We start from the raw sequence: 19,279 nt of genomic DNA, 5'->3' as shown, positions 1-19,279 counted from the left end.
CTTCCTGTTGAGACACAAAGTGTCTCAAAATTCGAACACTACTTACATGGCTCTGAACACGATCGTGTACACATTCCCACCGTTACCACTGACGCGAGCCGTGCTCTACCAAAGGGTTAGTGGGCCATAATTTTGTATGGTTATGCTATGGTTCCCATGTATGCAGATCTGCTTGCTAGGAGCGTTAATGCGATCACCATGTGGTAGCCAGGCTCTTGGTGAGGCATAATGCGAACATCCCTGAAAGAGTGAACAGATCTGCCGCGTCCACGGGAAGGTTTCCGCAGCCAATGGTCTTCCACCAACGTCTGTATGTGCGAATACCCTCACATGAGCGTATTACAGCAAAACTGACACCGGGGGACATCTGATAATATACATTAATAAAAATTTCCACAACACTATGCAGAGTGGCTCCAGATTCTGTCTGCTCCAGGGGGGACTCTAATCAGGAGCCTAATGTAAGGTGGGACTCTGATGGGGACCCTGATGTAAAGGAAGGACTCTGATGTAAGGGGGGACTTTTATGGGGGCCCTGATGTAAGGGGGGACTCTGAGGGAGACCCTGGTGTAAGGGGGTACTCTGAGGGAGACCCTGGTGTAAGAGGGACTTTGATGGGGACCCTGATGTAAATAAACCCAACCCAACCCTCAACAAATTCATACACAACCTCACACTGAAAAGATATTACTACCTCAAAGATAAGAAGAACCTGTTGCCCACTGCCCTACTCCCTACATCCCCATCTCTCACGGTCAACGATCGGCTCCTTTTGGACACTATATAAATTCTATAAATACATTGGATACTTCAATATTTGACAAAGACCCATTGAGTCTCTTTACACAACATTCCGCTACTTCACCTCCTATAGTACACACATCCTTTGGGCCCAAGTCTATTTTCTACCCATCCCATGCCAAGGGCCCCTACCTGGAGAGTTTTTACTTTTACAGAGTAGTATTTGCAGATTTTGAATGTGAAAAATGGACCCTCGTGCCACTAAGTGCTAAACGTGAAATAAATCTAAGTACATAAAAAATAGAAAATGTATCAATATATAATAAAACAACCAGTGGGGTGAAGAAAGTGCAAGTGCTGCTAAATAATACAAAAATGCAGCGGGACAAAAATAGTAAACACAAACTATCGCATCAAATGAATAAAATAAAGAGTCCTGCGCAAATCGTGCCACTGAAAAAATGGATGAGAAATATAAATTATATGAAAAACAAGAGTCAATAAAAAATCATATAAATAGACACACCGATGAGTGAAGATATATGGTGAAAAACAAGAGAAAGAACGGGACCCAATGTTCCAAAATATATAAATCCAGGCTCTCAGAACTCTCACCTCAAGATGGAATAATCAGGCAAAATGAAGATAACCCCAAAAAACTTCTCATTTACTTCTCTGTGTACAATAACCAAGGAATTGTAGATTAAGCATGTAGTATACACTTCTGCCACTAGAGGGCCATTTCCACCTCTTGTATGTAATACTGCAGCTGTAGACTTGTATTTCCGTGGTATAAAACTTAAAAAGAACACAGAGGGGAGGAGAGAAGGGAGAGAGAGGGGACTCCAATCGTGTAGTGGTTTCAATAACTAAACAAGTTTATTAAGAGAAAGCAATAGACTCTCACATTTAAAAAAGAAATTCAAACAGATAGAGATCTGGCGTGTACCGCCAGTCTTACGCTACTTCCGGTTTGTCCTACGGCCACTCCCTACGCGTTACGTCATACCACGTGACTTCTTCATGGATCCCCTTGTTTTTCACCATACACCTTCACTCATCGGTGTGTCTATTTATATGATTTTTTATTGACTCTTGTTTTTCATATAATTTATATTTATCATCCATTTTTTCAGTGGCACGATTTGCGTAGGACTCTTTATTTTATTCATTAAGTATTTGCAGATTTTCTCAAACTGTGCCAGTCTCTCTAAAACCAATAATCTCTCCCCACCTGAAATAAAGTCACTGCAATTCTTGATGGGGACAAAAGACATAGTCAATAAATTGGCAGACAAGGGGGGAGGGATATTGCTACAAAACAAAGACAACTACATGTGTGAAGCAAAGAGATTGCTTTCTGATGGCACTACGTATATTAAAATTGCTAGAGACCTTACTCTCGATTTCTATTCTAAAGAAGAAGTCGATTCTCTAGTAACTTCAGCATTACAGGATGGTATTATGAATAAAATGGAAAAATCTTTTTTACGTTAAGATTTCTATCAGGTGCCATATTTTTACCACCTCCCTAAGGTTCACAAAAACGTATAACCCCCCCCCCCCCCCCCCAGGCAGACCCATTGTGGCCTCAATGGATAGCGTGACCACAGGGCTAAGTCTTTACATTGACCAATTTTTACAGCCCATAGTGCATCAGCTGCAGTCCTATATTAGGGATGGGACACATCTTTTGGAATTACTGTCTTCATACAGGTGGGAGCCGACTTACGTATGGCTCTCACTTGATGTGAGCTCTTTGTATACATACATCCCCCACGCCTTTTGTCTAATGGTCTTGGAGCACTTTTTAGCCCAAGGCCCATTGATCAATTCCCGACAGGCCGCTTTTATTATAGAAGCTACACATTTCTGTCTTACACACAACTATTTCAATTTCGATGGAGATTTTTATTTACAGGGCACGGCAATGGGTGCTAATTTTGCCCCCTCATACGCAAACCTAGCAATAGGTTTGTGGAAGAATCATCATATCCTCCGAAATAATCCTTTTTCAGCTGATATTGTTATCTTTGGGCGATATATAGATGACATAATTGTCATTTGGGACAGTACACCTGATTCTATCAATCCTTTTCTAAATTGCTGACAACCAGTATGGTCTGTCTTTTACTTCAGTAACTGATAAAAATACCCTGGCCTTTCTAGATTTAGAACTAGGTCATGATGAGGATTCCACTGCTATTCTTGCAAAAAACGATATCAAACTGACTGCCAGAAACTCGTACTTACATCACAACAGTTGCCATTACCCGAAATGGATTGCCAACATCCCTAAGGGACAATTCTGATGTTTTTGACAGAATTACACAAGAGATAGTGACTACATTGATCAGAGTACCCCATTAAAGAAAAAGTTTAGTGATAAACAATATCCTGAGCACCTTGTAGATCAAGCATACAACTACTACCTCAAAGGCAAACCTCCTACAAAGACCCTGAAGATCACTCAGTCCGATTCATCACTACACTCCACTTTCCGTTTAAAAAGATGGAAAATATACTGGCCAAACATTGGGACATCTTCTTACAAGATCCCAACCTTAGAACTGTCATCCCTGAACATCCTAGAGTGAGCTATCGGAGAGCGCCGAACCTAAAAAAATAGAATTGATCCTAGCAAAATCAGACCTAGTATAGTTCAGTCTACCAAGCCAGTACTCATACCACTGGTAGGAATGTACCAGTGTGGTAAGACTCTTTGCAAGACCTGCAAATTTCTCAGATAGGGTCAAAAATCCTTCAGCACGAAACGCAAAACCTATTTATTGAAAGTAGAACATTTTAGTGGTTCAACATCGCAAACACCCAATAAGTAAGGCACCACATCCCTGAGAATTGAAGCATAAATCAAAAACTAGGAAGGGAAATAGGGATTTTAATGGTGCGTGCGTTAACTAGATCATAATAGACATTATTGAACAGGTTACAGAATTGTATTACAAATATTTAAAGTTCATTAACAATTACATTAATGAAATATAAAAAGAAACGGTGGACAGTACAATACAGTGGTTGTTTTCATTAAACACACATTATCCCAACATGTTTCGCAGAGATATTTGCTTCTTCAGGGGATGTGTGGATATTTCAAAAAGATCTAAATCAAAGTACAAAATGACATGGTAACAAAATGTTGTCATAAACATAAGAATTGAAATAGTTTTTTTTTTAAACTGGGTAAGTATAAATAAATAAGTAAAATAAAAGGATGCTTTTATTTTACTTATTTATTTATACTTACACAGTTTTAAAAAAAAAACTATTTCAATTCTTTATTATTCAATAGTTCTTGGCCGTTTTTTTAGCCCCCTGTGATCCAGCATGGCTATGGGTGACTGTTGAGGTGGACAAATTCCCTATAATATCATCTTTGTAGTGGCTAAAGGTGGGTGCAGAATGCAAAAAAGCTCCCTTTTTTTTTCCCCCTCTCAAGTTTGCACATGTACCTTTATTCATTATGTTTATGACAACATTTTGTTACTATGTCATTTTGTATTTTGATTTAGATCTTTTTGAAATATCCACACATCCCCTGAAGAAGCAAATATTTCAAAAAGATCTAAATCAAAATACCTGGCTCCTGCCCCAGGGGACATGGGTCAATGCCTAAAATGTTTTTAAAAATGGCTGTTTTGGCGGGAACACTGATTTTAATGCTGATTAAAGTGAAAAAAAGTGAAATATTCCTTTAAATATGGTGCCTGGGGGGTGTCTGTAGTATGCCTGTGAAGTGCCCCGTGTTTCCCGTGTTTAGAACAGTCCCTGCACAAAATGACATTAAACGGAAATAACACCATTTAAAACTGCTTGCGGTTTTAATGTTATATCTGGTTCCTGCAATATGGTTGAAAATCATTGAGAAAAATGGCATGGGTAGCCCTCCCTGCCCATTACCAGCCCCTTTGGGTCTTGTATGCATATTAAGGGGAACCCCGTACCCATATTAAAAAAAGGAAATGCGTGTGGCCCCCAGACCCTATATACTCAGAACAGCAGTATACAGGCGGTGCAAACAAGACAGGGACTGTGTAGGTTTGTTGTGTTAAGTTGAATCTGTTTGTCATTTTCAACTGGTACATTTTTAAAGTGTAGCTCCAGTCAAAAAAACTATTTTTAAGCTTTTTGGAAAACATAGGGAAGGGTTATCACCCCTGTATAATTTGTTTTGTCGTCCATCTTTTTTCATCTCACTTGCTGTTGTCTCCTTCCGTTTGCAAGTAGGAGATGTTTGTAAGTTGGATGTTTGAAAGTAGGGGCCTTCCCTATATGCTCTGCAGAAACGGCGGAACAAGGTGTTGGTTTTGCCACAACACTGTAAGCCCTCAAAGTGACTCTTGGTGGGCGCTGGAGCGCCCTGCTGTGAATGATTATATCAAGAATTGTAATTACATGTCCCTGTTAAACAGGGGCAGAAAAATTGGGCCTTAGGCACTGGTGCTGGTGCCACCACACTGCAACCTCTGCCATATACTCTAGTTTTATTGCAGGAATTAGCCCTGCTGCAAAGCATTGAATCAAAAATTGTAATTAAACGCCCCTGTTAAACAGGGGCAGAAAAATTGGGCCTTAGGCACTGGTGCTGGTGCCACCACACTGCAACCTCTCCCATATACTCTTGTTTGATTGCAGGAATTAGCCCTGCTGCAAAGCATTGCATCAAAAATTGTAATTAAACGCCCCTGTTAAACAGGGGCAGAAAAATTGGGCTGATGGCATCAACCAGAACCAGAAATGTTCTTCCAACATATCAGCGGAGGAGGAAGAGGATAGACAATCAACATAACAGGACAGTCACTCAGCATCAGCATAGGCAGTCTTGAAGGGATGTGATATTTCAAAAAAAAAATATTCTGTTACATCAGCTTCAGGTGCTTGGTAGCTGTGGGTGATCCAAGACTGATTCATCTTGATGAAGGTCAGTCGATCAACTGATTCGGTGGACAGGCGCACCCTGTGATCGGTAACAAAGCCACCAGCAGCACTGAAGGTGCGTTCCAAAAGAACGCTGGATGCAGGACAGTCCAGTAGCTCAATTGCATACTGTGCAAGCTCTGGCCAGTGATCCATCCTCAAGACCCAGTAAGCCAGAGGATTTTCGGTGGGAAAGGTGTCCAAGTCTGACCTTGCCCCTAGGTATTCCTGCACCATGTAAATCAGACGCTGGCGATGGGTGCTGGAACCGATCATACCTTGGGGCTGCGGACTAAAAAATTGTCTGAAAGCATCAGTCAGACGGCCACCTTCTCCACCGCTCCTTCTGACCGATGCCTCAGCAACACGTTGTCCAGGACCAGGAGTTTGTAACCTCCCAGTCTCTGGGAACGCGTTGCACAGACCTTTCTGCAAGGCCTCCCGGAGATGTCTCATCCTCTGCTCCCTCTGCGATGGCAAGATAAGGTCGGCAACCTTACCCTTGTACCGTGGATCAAGGAGAGTGGCCAGCCAGTGATGGTCCCTCTTCTTGATCCGAAGAATACGAGGATCCTTCCGCAGGCTTTGCAGGATCAGGGAGGCCATGCAGCGTAGGTTAGCTGAGGCATTCGGTCCGGAGTCCTCTGGGTCACTAAGGACAACATGATCCGCAGCTACCTCCTCCCAGCCACGTACAAGTCCACGTGTTTCTTGGGACTGTCAATCATCCCTACAAGACTGCTGCTGCTGCTGCTGATGCTGAGTGCCAGCCTCCACCTCCATGCTGACACAATCATCCTCCTCCTCCTCTTCCTCCTCCTCATCCTCTTCCTGTGTGATGGGTGGCACAGCAGGAACACTGTCTGGATAAAGGGGGCCTTGAGAGGCAAGGAAGTCCTCCTCTTCCTGCCTCTGTTCTGCCTCAAGTGCCCTGTCCATTATTCCATGCAGCGTATGCTCCAAGAGGTGGACAAGAGGTACAGTGTCACTGATGCATGCCAGTGGCGTAACTAGAACCTTCAGGGCCCCGATGCAAGAAACCATGAAGGGCCCCCCTGAACCCCAGCCAGGGCCCTTCCCTCCGAGCCCTGCGGTGGAACTCCAGGGAGTGGTCACAGGTATGACCTTTGTGAACCCTGTAGTTCCACCACTGGTATCAGTAGTTTTTTTTATTATTTAATTTTTTTAGGTGCCCCATTGGGGGACTGTCCCTAGGCAGGATGGGGTCCCCGTCCCCAGAAGAGATGAGGTCCTTTTCTCCAGGGCAGATGAAGTTACTGCCCCCAGGTGAGAAGGGGTCCCTGTCCCCAGGGGAGAAGGGGTTCCTGTCCCCAGGGGGAGATGGAGGGGTATGTAATGGTGTGTGGGGGATGGGGTCCTCTCACTCACCATGACCAAGCTGTAGGCCGCACACTCATCCATGTTGGCCTGGGCTCCATCCAGTGTTCTGGACGGGCGATCAGCATATCTCCCAAAAAGACCTTTCATCATCTGTGTATGACGGGGGAGGAGGAGGGCTGGCAGACAAGCCTGCAGTGTCCTCCGGGAGCTGGCTCTCATAGGGCTGCACTGCATCTGTGTGCTTAAAGTTTGTTTACCCGGGAGAAGTATGCAGTGCAGAGTGGGCCGGACTCGGGGGGGATAGTCGAGCATGGAGCTCTGCTAGTCACCCTCCACCTCCAGCCACCCGTGTGCATGGTGCACTGGTACGCCTAGCTGCCTATGCTGCTGCCGGCCATATGTAGAGGGGGCTGCATGGGCCCCCTGCATCACAGGGCCCGGTTGCGGTCGCGACTGCTGCACCCCCTATAGTTACGCCCCTGATGCATGCACTGTCACTGCTCACCATCCTTGTGGCCTCCTCAAATGGTGACAGGACAGTGCATGCATCCCTGATCATGCCCCACTGGCATGGTGAGAAAAAACCGAGCTCCCCTGACCCTGTCCTGGTGCCGTAGTCGCACAGGTACTCATTGATGGCCCTCTGCTGCGTGTGCAGCCGCTGCAGCATGGCCAATGTTGAGTTCCACCTGGTGGGCATGTCACATATAAGGCGGTTCTTGGGCAGGTTCAACTCCTTTTGGAGCTCAGCCAGCCGTGCACAGGCATTAAATGATCGGCGGAAATGCACACAGACTTTCCTGGCCTGCTTCAGGACATCCTGTAAGCCCAGGTACCTGCCCAAGAACCGCTGCACCACCAGGTTAAGGATGTGAGCTACACAGGGCACATGGGTCAGTTGTCCCTGTCGGAGGGCGGAGAGGAGGTTGGTGCCATTGTCACAAACCACCATTCCTGGCTTAAGCTGGCGTGGCGTCAACCACCTCTCGGCCTGCCCCTGCAGAGCTGACAAAACATCCGCCCCAGTGTGGCTCCTGTCCCCCAAACAAACCAGTGCAAGCACGGCATGGCATCGTTTTGCCTGCGTACTTGCGTAGCCCCTGGAACGCCTACGAAGCACCGCTGGTTCTGAGGACAGAGCACTGGAAGAGGCCATGGAGGAAGAAGAAGAGGAGGGGGTGGAGGAGAGAGGTGTGTCACAACCAATAGTAGCATTTTGGAGGCGTGGTGGCGGAACAACCTCCAACACTACTGCACCTTGTCCTGCATCCTTCCCAGCAGCCAGAAGAGTGACCCAATGGTCCGTGAAAGACAGGTAACGTCCCTGTCCATGCCTGCTGGACCATGAGTCAGCGGTAATATGCACCTTACCGCTGACCGCCCTGTCCAGCGAGGCAAGGACATTGCCTTCCACATGCCGGTAGAGAGCCGGAATCGCCTTCTGTGAGAAAAAGTGGCGTTTGGGGACCTGCCACTGAGGAACCGCACATTGTACAAACTCACGGAAGGGGGCCGAGTCTACCAACTGAAAAGGCAGCAGTTGAAGTGCTAGCAATTTAGCCAAACTAGCATTCAACCGCTGGGCATGTGGATGGCTGGGAGTAAACTTCTTCCGCCGGTCCAGCAGCTGGGGCAGGGACATTTGCCTGCTATAATCGGACGTGGGTGTACTGCTAGCAGAGTGCCCGGAAGCACTTGGCTGTGACACACCTAATTCTACACCTTCATTCCTCTCAGAGCAGGTTTCAGAGAGGACTGAAGGTCTAGAGGGGTTGGAGATGCCAGCTGATGAGGAGCAAGGAGAGGTCCGCTTTGTTCTTTGGTGTGGGTCTTTAAAGGTACGCTTGCCAACGAGCTGCATGGCAGGTCAACATATGTCTGGTCAAGCATGTGGTGCCCAAGCGGCTGATGTTTTGGCCACGTGAGATACGCTTGAGACATATGTTGCAAATGGCAGCGGTGCGATCTGATGCACTCGTCTCAAAAAAGGCCCACACCAAAGAACTTTTAGAATAACGCACAGAGGCAGCGCTCTGCACAGGCGGAGCTCTGCGGTGTGATTCAGTCGGTGTGCTGCCCCTAAGCTGGCCCCCGGAGGGCATCCTCGTTGGACATGTGCCTCCTCCTCCTCCTCCTCCCTCCTTCCAGGCACCCACGTGGAGTCAGTGCCCTCATCATCCCCTCCCTCTTCATCGCTGTAGCAAACCTGGCAGTATGCTGCAGCTTGTGGAACATGACTGCCAGATTGCTGTCCTTCTTGAGCATCCCCTCTCTCTGCGCTCACGCTACTGCCTTCCTCTAGCTGAGTGTCATCATCAGAGCCCACAAAACACTGGGCATCCTCCTGGAGCATGTACCCAACACTGTGCTCAAAGAGTTCAGGAGACTCCTCAGGAGGACGTGGTGGGTCTAGGGAAGGAGTCACTGATGATGACATTGAGAGGAGGGAAGACGATGCGTTGGCAGCTGCTTTGCTAGTACCCTGAGCCTGGGTGAGAAAGGATGAGGAGGATGAAGAGGGCTTGGTCATCCACTCTACCAAGTCGTTAGCATGTTGCGGTTCAACATGTCCAGCTGCCAAAAAGAAGGACAAGCATGTCCCATGGCCACGTGCTGATGACAATGCACCGCGTCCACGACCAGCACTGTTGTCTCTAGACACAGAGCCTGCTTGCCCTCTTTTATCGGCTCGCGCCTGTCTGCCTCTCCTTGCTGGCCTTCCAGACATGGTAATGGCCTGAAGGGAGTTGGGTAAAAAAGCAGTTGGGTAGTGTATATTGTGCTAGAGGCACACAACACCCACTAACTCCTGCAGATGCCTTTATTATAGAACACCAGAGATAAAGGGGTATATACAGATGTATACTGTGCTGTGCTGGAGGCACACACAACTTCCAATAACTCCTGCAGATGGCAAGTGGGCTCAAATAGAGAAGAGCTATGTAGGTGGATATAGCGGTGTGTACTGGGTACACAGCACGCAGACAGCACGCACTTCTCCTAACACTACTGACTGCAAGCTCTATTATAAATGATAGATCACTAGCTATATAGGTGAGGTGAATATAGCGGTGTATACTGCGGTCAGGGCACGCAGACAACAACCACTACACAACAGCAAGATTGAAAATCGGCCGAAAACGATCGGTGTGTACTGTGTTGAAGGTACACAGAACACCCACTGCTTCAAACACCAACACACTACACAAGGCCGCCGCGCTGGCGGCCTTATATAGTGTGGGGCGTGCACTACACAGCCTGCCTGTGGCCAATCATGGCTCTCCTCGCTGCTGGCGCTGCGATTGGCCAAGCATGCGGGGTCACAGTGCATGCTTGGCCAATCATGAGCCAGCAATGCACTGCGCCATCGCAGTGCATTGTGGGCCGTGAGCGCCACACGAATTTGGCGTGAACGGACCAAAATGTTCGGACTTCTCCGAACGGACGAACAGCCGATGTTCGACTCGAACACGAAGCTCATCCCTAGGGCTCACCTGTCCATGCGGCCTAATTTATGTAGGCCGAACTATACGAGCCCTTAGGAGAAGGCTTGGTGACCATAGGAGACTTATTGAAGGAGAGACTGACCCACATAGTGTCCCAAGACGTTTTCAGAGGCCCACCAACATTCCACCAATGGCCTACAAGTGTGGGTCATTTAACACATACCCAGTTACCTCTCTGTCGCTGAACATTTCAAGAAACGTTGTGCTAGAGAAACGTTCTGGATTTATAACCTTGATGCCCTCTTGCCCAGTGGCTTTAACGAGGGCATTGAAATTTTTGACTATTATATAGACATAAATATTTTATATCCTAATAGCCACACATTACCATATATAACTTTTTAACCCTGTATTTATTATACTCTAGGTTTCTTCTTATGGGGGAGGCGGGATCTGATTTTGTAAGTATTAATAGTGATATGATCTAGTGATAACCCTATTAATATTTTAAAGTTATACATTTCATATATATAGATATTTTCTTTAGAGGGGACTATTATTCAATGTCTGTACGTGTGTGCGCCCTTATGTACCTATACTGTATGTGAGCATGTATATATCTATAGAGAGTTAAATACTACAGATATCCCCCATTCCTTTTTTCTTTCCTCAAATAAAATAAAACCTGTCCGATTTGGTCGTCACTGAACAGTTTGGAGTGCCTGTAGTCAGTGTTGTACAGGAAGTAGTAGGTAGGGGTGTATAAAGGGGTCAGTCTACTAGACAATGAAATATCACTCTGAGGGGGAGGGGCAGAATTCCCTGATGTCCCCCCCCCCGGAATAACACATAGAACCCCCGATTACCTCATCATCGGCGGTGATGTCATGGGATGGAAGCCTGGGAAATGGACCTAAACAGAGCTGAGAAGAGGGAAGAGATGATCAGTATTAGTAAAGTGACGGATCTGTCAGAAGATGGCGGCAGACGACCCCACAGACATGACGGGTCTATTTATAGAAAATGTGTACAGATATTCGTCCTGAGAGACTTCATGTACATTCGTTCTGGGAGAATTAACCAACTGTTGATGGATTGATGATGATAATTCCATATGATTATTATCACCATCACCAGTCTATGGGATTATTATCCTGGGGCTCATCTATCTAATTGTAATCCAATAAAGATGGCCAAAGATCGGTCGTGTTTTTTTTGATCGGCCAACCGGTTGATTAAAAAAAAGAAAGGAACAGATTTCTCCGTCCACAAAATACTTTATGGAAGAAAAGTGGGCGGAGCTCCAGAGTTCTCACTCTTTCTGCTGCTTCTGGATCATCACAAAGTGTTTCTTCTCCAGAAAAATCACCTTCAGTTTCTTCTCTGAATTCTCCGTACTTTTATTCCATGCATAATACTTTTATATACATTTCATAATCTATTAGCGCTCATTCCATCTGCAGGGGAGAGGCGGCGCTCGCTGATTTATATTATTAATAATCATAAGAACATTCGTCCCAAAGAGAAAACACCTGAAGAACATTCGATTTTCCCCATCCTCACACCCGCTGGATCCCTCGTACACAACGAATGTACATGGAGTAGTGCTGGGCGAATAGTTCTGGAGATTCTTTTATAAATAGACCCCAAAGTGTCCCCTCCTTTCCCGTACCTTGCAAGGGGGCTTTATTGGCCATCCGCAGCACAGGAGTTGCTCCACGTTCCCTTCGCTGGGTTCTGCTGGGACTGTCAGATTACCGGAATCCATCGACTTCTTCTACAGAATAAAACACAGATTTATCATTCGGTGATGACAAGGACCGGGCAGGACCGGCTTTTCATCTACAATGGGAATCAACACTTTTAAAGGAAAATTGCATTTTATTACAGAGCGAGACCTCCATCCCCTCCCCCCCTCCAGGGATACATATAGCCAATCATTATTTTATATAGAATGATGTTCCCATCATCTGCATGGCACGGTGATCACCACACACACATGGGCGGGTCTGAAGACAGGACGGGAGGGCTCTGGGTCATAAGAAGTAATGACCGGTATGCCAAGACCCCACCTCCAGTATGGCCCATGAACCCGCCTCCAGGGGGCGCAATGGACACATTGGGGGAAATCTACTAAGAGTGGAGCAGCCAAAATCTGGTACAACCAATCAACTTCTGGCTTTCATCTTTAAAGCTAAACTGAACAAGTTGAAGTTAGAGGCTGATTGGTTACTATGCAGAGCGGCTCCAGATTCTGTCTGCTCCAGTCTAAGACCCCTTTCACACGGAAGGTGTTTTTCAAGCGTTTTAGTGCTAGAAATAGAGCCTGTAAAGCGTCTGAAAACTGCCTCCCCATTCACTTCAATGTGTGCTTTCACACTGGGGAGGTGTGCATGCGGGACGGTAGGAAAAGTCCTGCAAGCAGCATTTTTGGGGCTATTTATAGCACTCCCAAAACGCCCCTGTCCATTGAAATGAATGGGCAGCACTTCAAGAAGCGCATTAAAAGCCTTTTTTTAAAGCGCGGCAAAATGGGTCTTTGTTCGTTTTTTTTTTTAAGGTCCCGTTGTCACAAGACCTAAAAAAACGGGCCGCTAGCACCCAAAAAGCACTGCTAAAATGTCGCCACAAAAATGACCGGCGCTTTAACGCTGTTTTAGCAGTGCTTCAGTGTGAAAGTAGCCTTAGTATGGTTCAGGGTGGGGGAGGGGCGCTTGCTCGTCTCCTCCCTTTCCTGACCTGCATCCTCGGATAAGGGTCTGGTAGGGATTTTAAGGGGGCCCCCACATCCTTTTTTTTTATTTTGGCATGGGGTTCCCCTTAGAATCCATACCAGACCAAAAGGGCCTGACATGGACTGGGAAGGGGGACCCCCACACTGATTTTTTTCATTTTTTTGTTGTATTGGCTTGCAACCACGAGTCAATTTAAATGTAATTTTATTTTTCTTTAGAAATGTCAGTTTTGCTGCAGCAGGTTCTATACATGGTAGAGATGCACCACTTTACAGGCAGACTAAGGGGACTCCCCAGGCACTATAGATAAAGGATTTTTTCATTTTCATTGTTTTGTTGTATTATTTATTAAAATCACTGCTCCTGAAAAAACAATTGTTTTTTAAAAAAATGTTTGCATTGAAACATGTCCCGCGGGGCAGTACCCGGGCACCTATCCCCCTTTTATGGGCAATTACTTACATATAGCCTTCAAAATGGGTACTTTTGATTTTTCATGTTCAGGTCCCATAGGCTTTAATAGGGTTTGCTGCTTGGGCTGAACTTTTTCCCGTTTGGGAGTTCTGGTGAGAACCGAACTGGGGAGGGGGGGGGGGGGGTTCGGCCAATCACTAATGATGACAAGTTAGGAGAGTAAGGCCGGCCATAGACAGAGCAAACTTCTTCCCTGCAACCCCATCGCATCACATCACAAACCCTCCCGACTCAACACATTGAATTTGAATTTGACTTCCTCGCGAGCGATGTCTGTGCTGCCATCTGGGCAACTTTATATCCCCACAAAAAATTCCCCCCTTCCATTTACGATTAATCCTTCAATCTCCCAACATCACCGAATACCTCCAGTGGAAGAAACCTTCCAATCAATTTGTATGGCAATTGCAACTTACCCCCAACTTCATGCAAGGCACCCTGTGATTGGAGGAGGGGGTGGACGCACAACACAATCTCCCCTACTCCAATCACAGAACGCCTTGCCTTTGCTGAAAATAATCCAAGAGGTTTTACTGAATGGAGAAGCTGGAGGGCGAGTGATCCACCGTGGTCTGAGTGCTCTCCGATGTTTAGAACTTTCTGCTCTGTACGGGGGGTGAGTTGCACATAACACCGCCGTCTGGACACACGGGACACACTCGCTTAGTGTGGTTGTATTTTAACAATGGATGAGTCACCTTATCAGCTTTAAACACCAGGAGAAGACGACTCACACCCACAAGAGTCAGTAAATGACCGCACACAAAAGGATCAGATAGAAAATAATACTACAATATGGGACAGGAAGTGAAGGGAAATCTCCTGCCAGGGGTCACACCCCCCTCAGTGTTGTACAGGAAGTAGTAGGTAGGGATGTATAAAGGGGTCAGTCTACTAGACAATGAAATATCACTCTGAGGGGGAGGGGCAGAATTTCCTGATGTCTCCCCCCCCCCGCCGATTACCTGATCATCGGCTGAAATTATTCCTGGAAACCCTCCTGGACAGACCTGTGGAGAGGGAAGAGATGATCGGTATTAGTAAAGTGATGGATCGGTCAGAAGATGGCGGCAGACGACCCCACAGACATGACGGGTCTATTTATAGAAAATGTGTACAGATATTCGTCCTGAGAGACTTCATGTACATTCGTTCTGGGAGAATTAACCAACTGTTGATGGATTGATGATGATAATTCCATATGATTATTATCACCATCACCAGTCTATGGGATTATTATCCTGGGGCTCATCTATCTAATTGTAATCCAATAAAGATGGCCAAAGATCGGTCGTGTTTTTTTTGATCGGCCAACCGGTTGATTAAAAAAAAGAAAGGAACAGATTCCTCCATCCACAAAATACTTTATGGAATAAAAGTGGGCGGAGCTCCAGAGTTCTCACTCTTTCTGCTGCTTCTGGATCATCACAAAGTGTTTCTTCTCCAGAAAAATCACCTTCAGTTTCTTCTCTGAATTCTCCGTACTTTTATTCCATGCATAATACTTTTATATACATTTCATAATCTGTTAGCGCTCATTCCATCTGCAGGTGAGAGGCGGCGCCCGCTGATTTATATTATTAATAATCATAAGAACATTCGTCCCAAAGAGAAAACACCTGAAGAACATTCGATTTTCCCATCCTCACACCCGCTGGATCCCTCGTACACAACGAATGTACATGGAGTAGTGCTGGGCGAATAGTTCTGGAGATTCTTTTATAAATAGACCCCAAAGTGTCACCTCCATTCCCGTACCTTGCAAGTGGGCTTTATTAGCCATTCGCAGCACGGGAGTTCTGTGGTGGTCTCCATTATGGGGATCGCTCTGGGTCCTGCTGCGACTGTCAGATCTCCGGAATCCACCGACTTCTACAGAATAAAACACAGATTTATCATTCGGTGATGACAAGGACCGGGCAGGAACGGCTTTTCATCTACAATGGGAATCAACACTTTTAAAGAAAAATTGCATTTTATTACTGAACGAGACCTCCATCCCCTCCCCCCCTCCAGGGATACATGTAGTTGATCGTTATTTTATATAGAATGATGTTCCCATCACCTGCGTGGTACGGTGATCACCGCACACACATGTCGCTGCAAAAACGACCGGCGCTTTAACGCTGTTTTAGCAGTGCTTCAGTGTGAAAGTAGCCTTATTATGGTTCAGGAGGGGGGAGGGACGCTCCCCTCCCTTTCCTGATCTGCATCCTCAGATAAGGGTCTGGTATGGATTTTAGGGGGCCCCACATCCTTTTTTTATTTTGGCATGGGGTTCCCCTTAGAATCCATACCAGACCAAAAGTGCCTGACATGGACTGGGAAGGGGGATCCCCACACTGTTTGATTTTTTTCATTTTTTTGTTGTATTGGCTTGCAACCACGAGTCAATTTAAATGTAATTTTATTTTTCTTTAGAAATGTCAGTTTTGCTGCAGCAGGTTCTATACATGGTAGAGATGTTCCACTTTACAGGAAGACTAAGGGGACTCCCCGGGCACTATAGCTAAAGGATTTTTTTATTTTCATTGTTTTGTTGTATTATTTATTAACCTCCTCCCACCCGCCCTATAGCCGAATGACGGCCTTAGAGCGGGCGGGTTCCTTCGCCTGGCCGTCCCTGGACGGCCTGGTGTTTACTTCCGCAATGCGCGCCGCCGGGGGCGCGCATCGCGGAAGTATTGTATTCGCCGTGTCTCCCGGAGACAGGCAAATACAGATCGCCGTGAACGGCCAATCAAAGCAGCCGTTCACAGCGCGATCGCAGCTGCCAATGGGAGATGATCTCATATGTAAACATATGAGATCATCTCCCATTGCAGTGTCTCTCCCTCCTCACACAGAGACAGCGTGTGAGGAGGGAGAGCGATCTGTGTGTCAGCCCCAGTGCCAGTGTCAGCCCCAGTGCCAGTGTCAGCCCCAGTGCCAGTGCCAGTGCCAGTGCCAGTGTCAGCCCCAGTGCCAGTGCCATCTGTCAGCCCAGTGCCATCTGTCAGCCCAGTGCCATCTGCCAGTAGTGCCAGTGCCGCCAGTGCCACCTGCCAGCGCCAGTGCCTGCCGTCAGCCCCAGTGCCGTCAGCCTCAGTGCCGCCAGCGCCAGTGCCGCCAGCGCCAGTGCCACCTGCCAGCGCCACCTGCCAGCCCCAGTGCCGCCCGTCAGCCCCAGTGCCGCCCGTCAGCCCCAGTGCCGTTAGCCCCAGTGCCGCCAGTGCCGTCAGCCCCAGTGCCACCTGCCAGTGCCACCTGCCAGCACCAGTGCCACCTGCCAGCGCCAGTGCCATCTGTCAGCCCCAGTGCCGTCAGCCCCAGTGCCGCCAGTGCCGCCAGTGCCACCTGCCAGTGCCACCTGCCAGCACCAGTGCCACCTGCCAGCGCCAGTGCCATCCGTCAGCCCCAGTGCCAGTGCCGCCAGTGACACCTGCCAGTGACACCTGCCACCACCAGTGCCGCCAGTGCCACTTGCTAGTGCCACCTGCCACCTGCCAGTGCCACCTGCCAGCGCCAGTGCCATCCGTCAGCCCCAGTGCCGCCAGTCCCAGTGCCGCCAGCCCCAGTGCCGCCAGTGCCACGTGCCAGTGCCACGTGCCAGTGCCACCTGCCAGTGCCAGTGCCACCTGCCAGCGCCAGTGCCACCTGCCAGTGCCACCTGCCAGTGCCATCCGTCAGCCCCAGTGCCGTCAGCCCCAGTGCCGCCAGTGCCAGTGCCACCTGCCAGTGCATTCTCCAAGCCGCAGTGCCATCTGCCAGCCCCATTTGCCAGAGCAATTAGCCAGAGCAAATAGCCAGCACCATCTGCCAGTGCCAGCCCCAGTGCCAGCCCCAGCCCCATCTGCCAGCGACATCTGCCAGCCCCATCTGCCAGCCCCATCTGCCAGCCCCATCTGTCAGCCCCATCTGTCAGCCCCATCTGCCTCCAGTGCCATCTGCCTCCAGTGCCATCTGTCATTGTCACGTGTCGTCAGTGCCACATAGGGTCACTTTGTGGGCATTTCCATTGTCCTGGTGCTCCAGGGCCTTCAAAACTGTAATAGGTGGTTGAGAAATAAGATGTGTAATTTATGCTCCTAGAACGCCTGATGGTGCTATTTCAATATTGGGCCTCTGTATGTGGTCAGGCTGTGTAAAAGTCTCACACATTTGGTATCGTTATACTCAGGAGGAGTAGTAGAACGTATTTTGGGGTGTCATTTTTGCTATGTACATGCTATGTGTTGGAAATATCTTATAAATGGACAACTTTGCGTAAAAAAAAGCGTTTTCATTTTTTTTCCACATTTTCCCAAAAATTCTGGAAAAAAAATGAACCATTCAAACGACTCATTATGCCTCATAGATTATACGTTGGGGTGTTAGCTTTCCAAAATGGGGTCACTTTGTGGGCATTTCCATTGTTCTGGTGCTTCAGGGCCTTCAAAACTGTAATAGGTGGTTGAGAAATGAAATGTGTAATTTATGCCCCTAGAACGCCTGAAGGTGCTATTTCAATATTGGGCCTCTGTATGTGGCCAGGCTGCGTAAAAGTCAATCACTAATGGTGACAAGTTAGGAGAGTAAGGCCGGCCATAGACAGAGCAAACTTCTTCCCTGCAACCCCATCGCATCACATCACAAACCCTCCCGACTCAACACATTGAATTTGAATATGACTTCCTCAGGAGCGATGTCTGTGCTGCCATCTGGGCAACTTTATATCCCCCCAAAAAAAGCCCCCCCTTCCATTCACAATTAATCCTTCACTCTCCCAACATTTTTCGAATACCTCCAGTGGAAGAAACCTTACAATCAATTTGTATGGCAATTGCAACTTACCCCCAACTTCATGCAAGGCACCCTGTGATTGGAGGAGGGGGTGGACGCACAACACAATCTCCCCTACTCCAATCACAGAACGCCTTGCCTTTGCTGAAAATAATCTAAGATGTTTTACTGAATGGAGAAGCTGGAGGGCGAGTGATCCACCGTGGTCTGAGTGCTCTCCGATGTTTAGAACTTGCTGCTCTGTACGGGGGGTGAGCTGCACATAACACTGCCGTCTGGACACACGGGACACACTCGCTTAGTGTGGTTGTATTTTAACAATGGATGGGTCACCTTATCAGCTTTAAACACCAGGAGAAGGCGGCTCACACCCACAAGAGTCAGTAAATGACCGCACACAAAAGGATCAGATAGAAAATAATACTAGAATATGGGACAGGAAGTGAAGGGAAATCTCATGCCAGGGGTCACACCCCCCTCAGTGTTGTACAGGAAGTAGTAGGCAGGGATGTATAAAGGGGTCATTCTATTAGACAATGAAATATCACTGTGAGGGGGAGGGGCAGAATATCCTGATGTTCCCCCGGGAATAACACATAGAACCCCCGATTACCTCATCTATGGTGGTGATGTCATTGGATGGAAGTCGGAAAATTGGATCTTTTCCTGAACAGAGCTGAGAAGAGGTAAGAGATGATCGGTATTAGTAAAGTGACGGATCTGTCAGAAGATGGCGGCAGACGACCCGACAGACATGACGGGTCTATTTATAGAAAATGTGTACAGATATTCGTCCTGAGAGACTTCATGTACATTCGTTCTGGGAGAATTAACCAACTGTTGAT

At 47.4% G+C, this 19,279-nt stretch overlaps 1 protein-coding gene across 8 annotated transcripts in view; it reads right to left on the bottom strand.

Annotated features, from left to right (window-relative positions):
* LOC143997805 (uncharacterized) overlaps positions 1–19,279 on the bottom strand; it is a 149,747-nt gene that overhangs the window by 100,912 nt on the left and 29,556 nt on the right. For 7 of the 8 annotated variants that reach the window (XM_077493612.1, XM_077493617.1, XM_077493618.1 and 4 more), the window contains 5 exons: positions 19,048–19,110; positions 15,432–15,545; positions 14,639–14,683; positions 12,137–12,241; positions 11,331–11,387 (listed from right to left, as the gene is read on the bottom strand). In XM_077493612.1, the coding sequence (XP_077349738.1) occupies positions 11,331–11,387; positions 12,137–12,241; positions 14,639–14,683; positions 15,432–15,545; positions 19,048–19,110 (384 nt within the window). The remainder of the gene's footprint in view (positions 1–11,330; positions 11,388–12,136; positions 12,242–14,638; positions 14,684–15,431; positions 15,546–19,047; positions 19,111–19,279) is intronic. The other variant, XM_077493619.1, reaches the window with a different exon arrangement.

The sequence above is a fragment of the Lithobates pipiens genome, unplaced genomic scaffold (assembly GCF_037356315.1).
Source record: "Lithobates pipiens isolate NorthernLeopardFrog02 unplaced genomic scaffold, aLitPip1_a1.2 Scaffold_19, whole genome shotgun sequence".
Taxonomy (NCBI): Eukaryota; Metazoa; Chordata; class Amphibia; order Anura; family Ranidae; genus Lithobates; species Lithobates pipiens.
The sequence above is the reverse complement of the archived record's forward strand: the minus strand, read 5'-3'. Positions and strand labels throughout refer to the sequence as shown.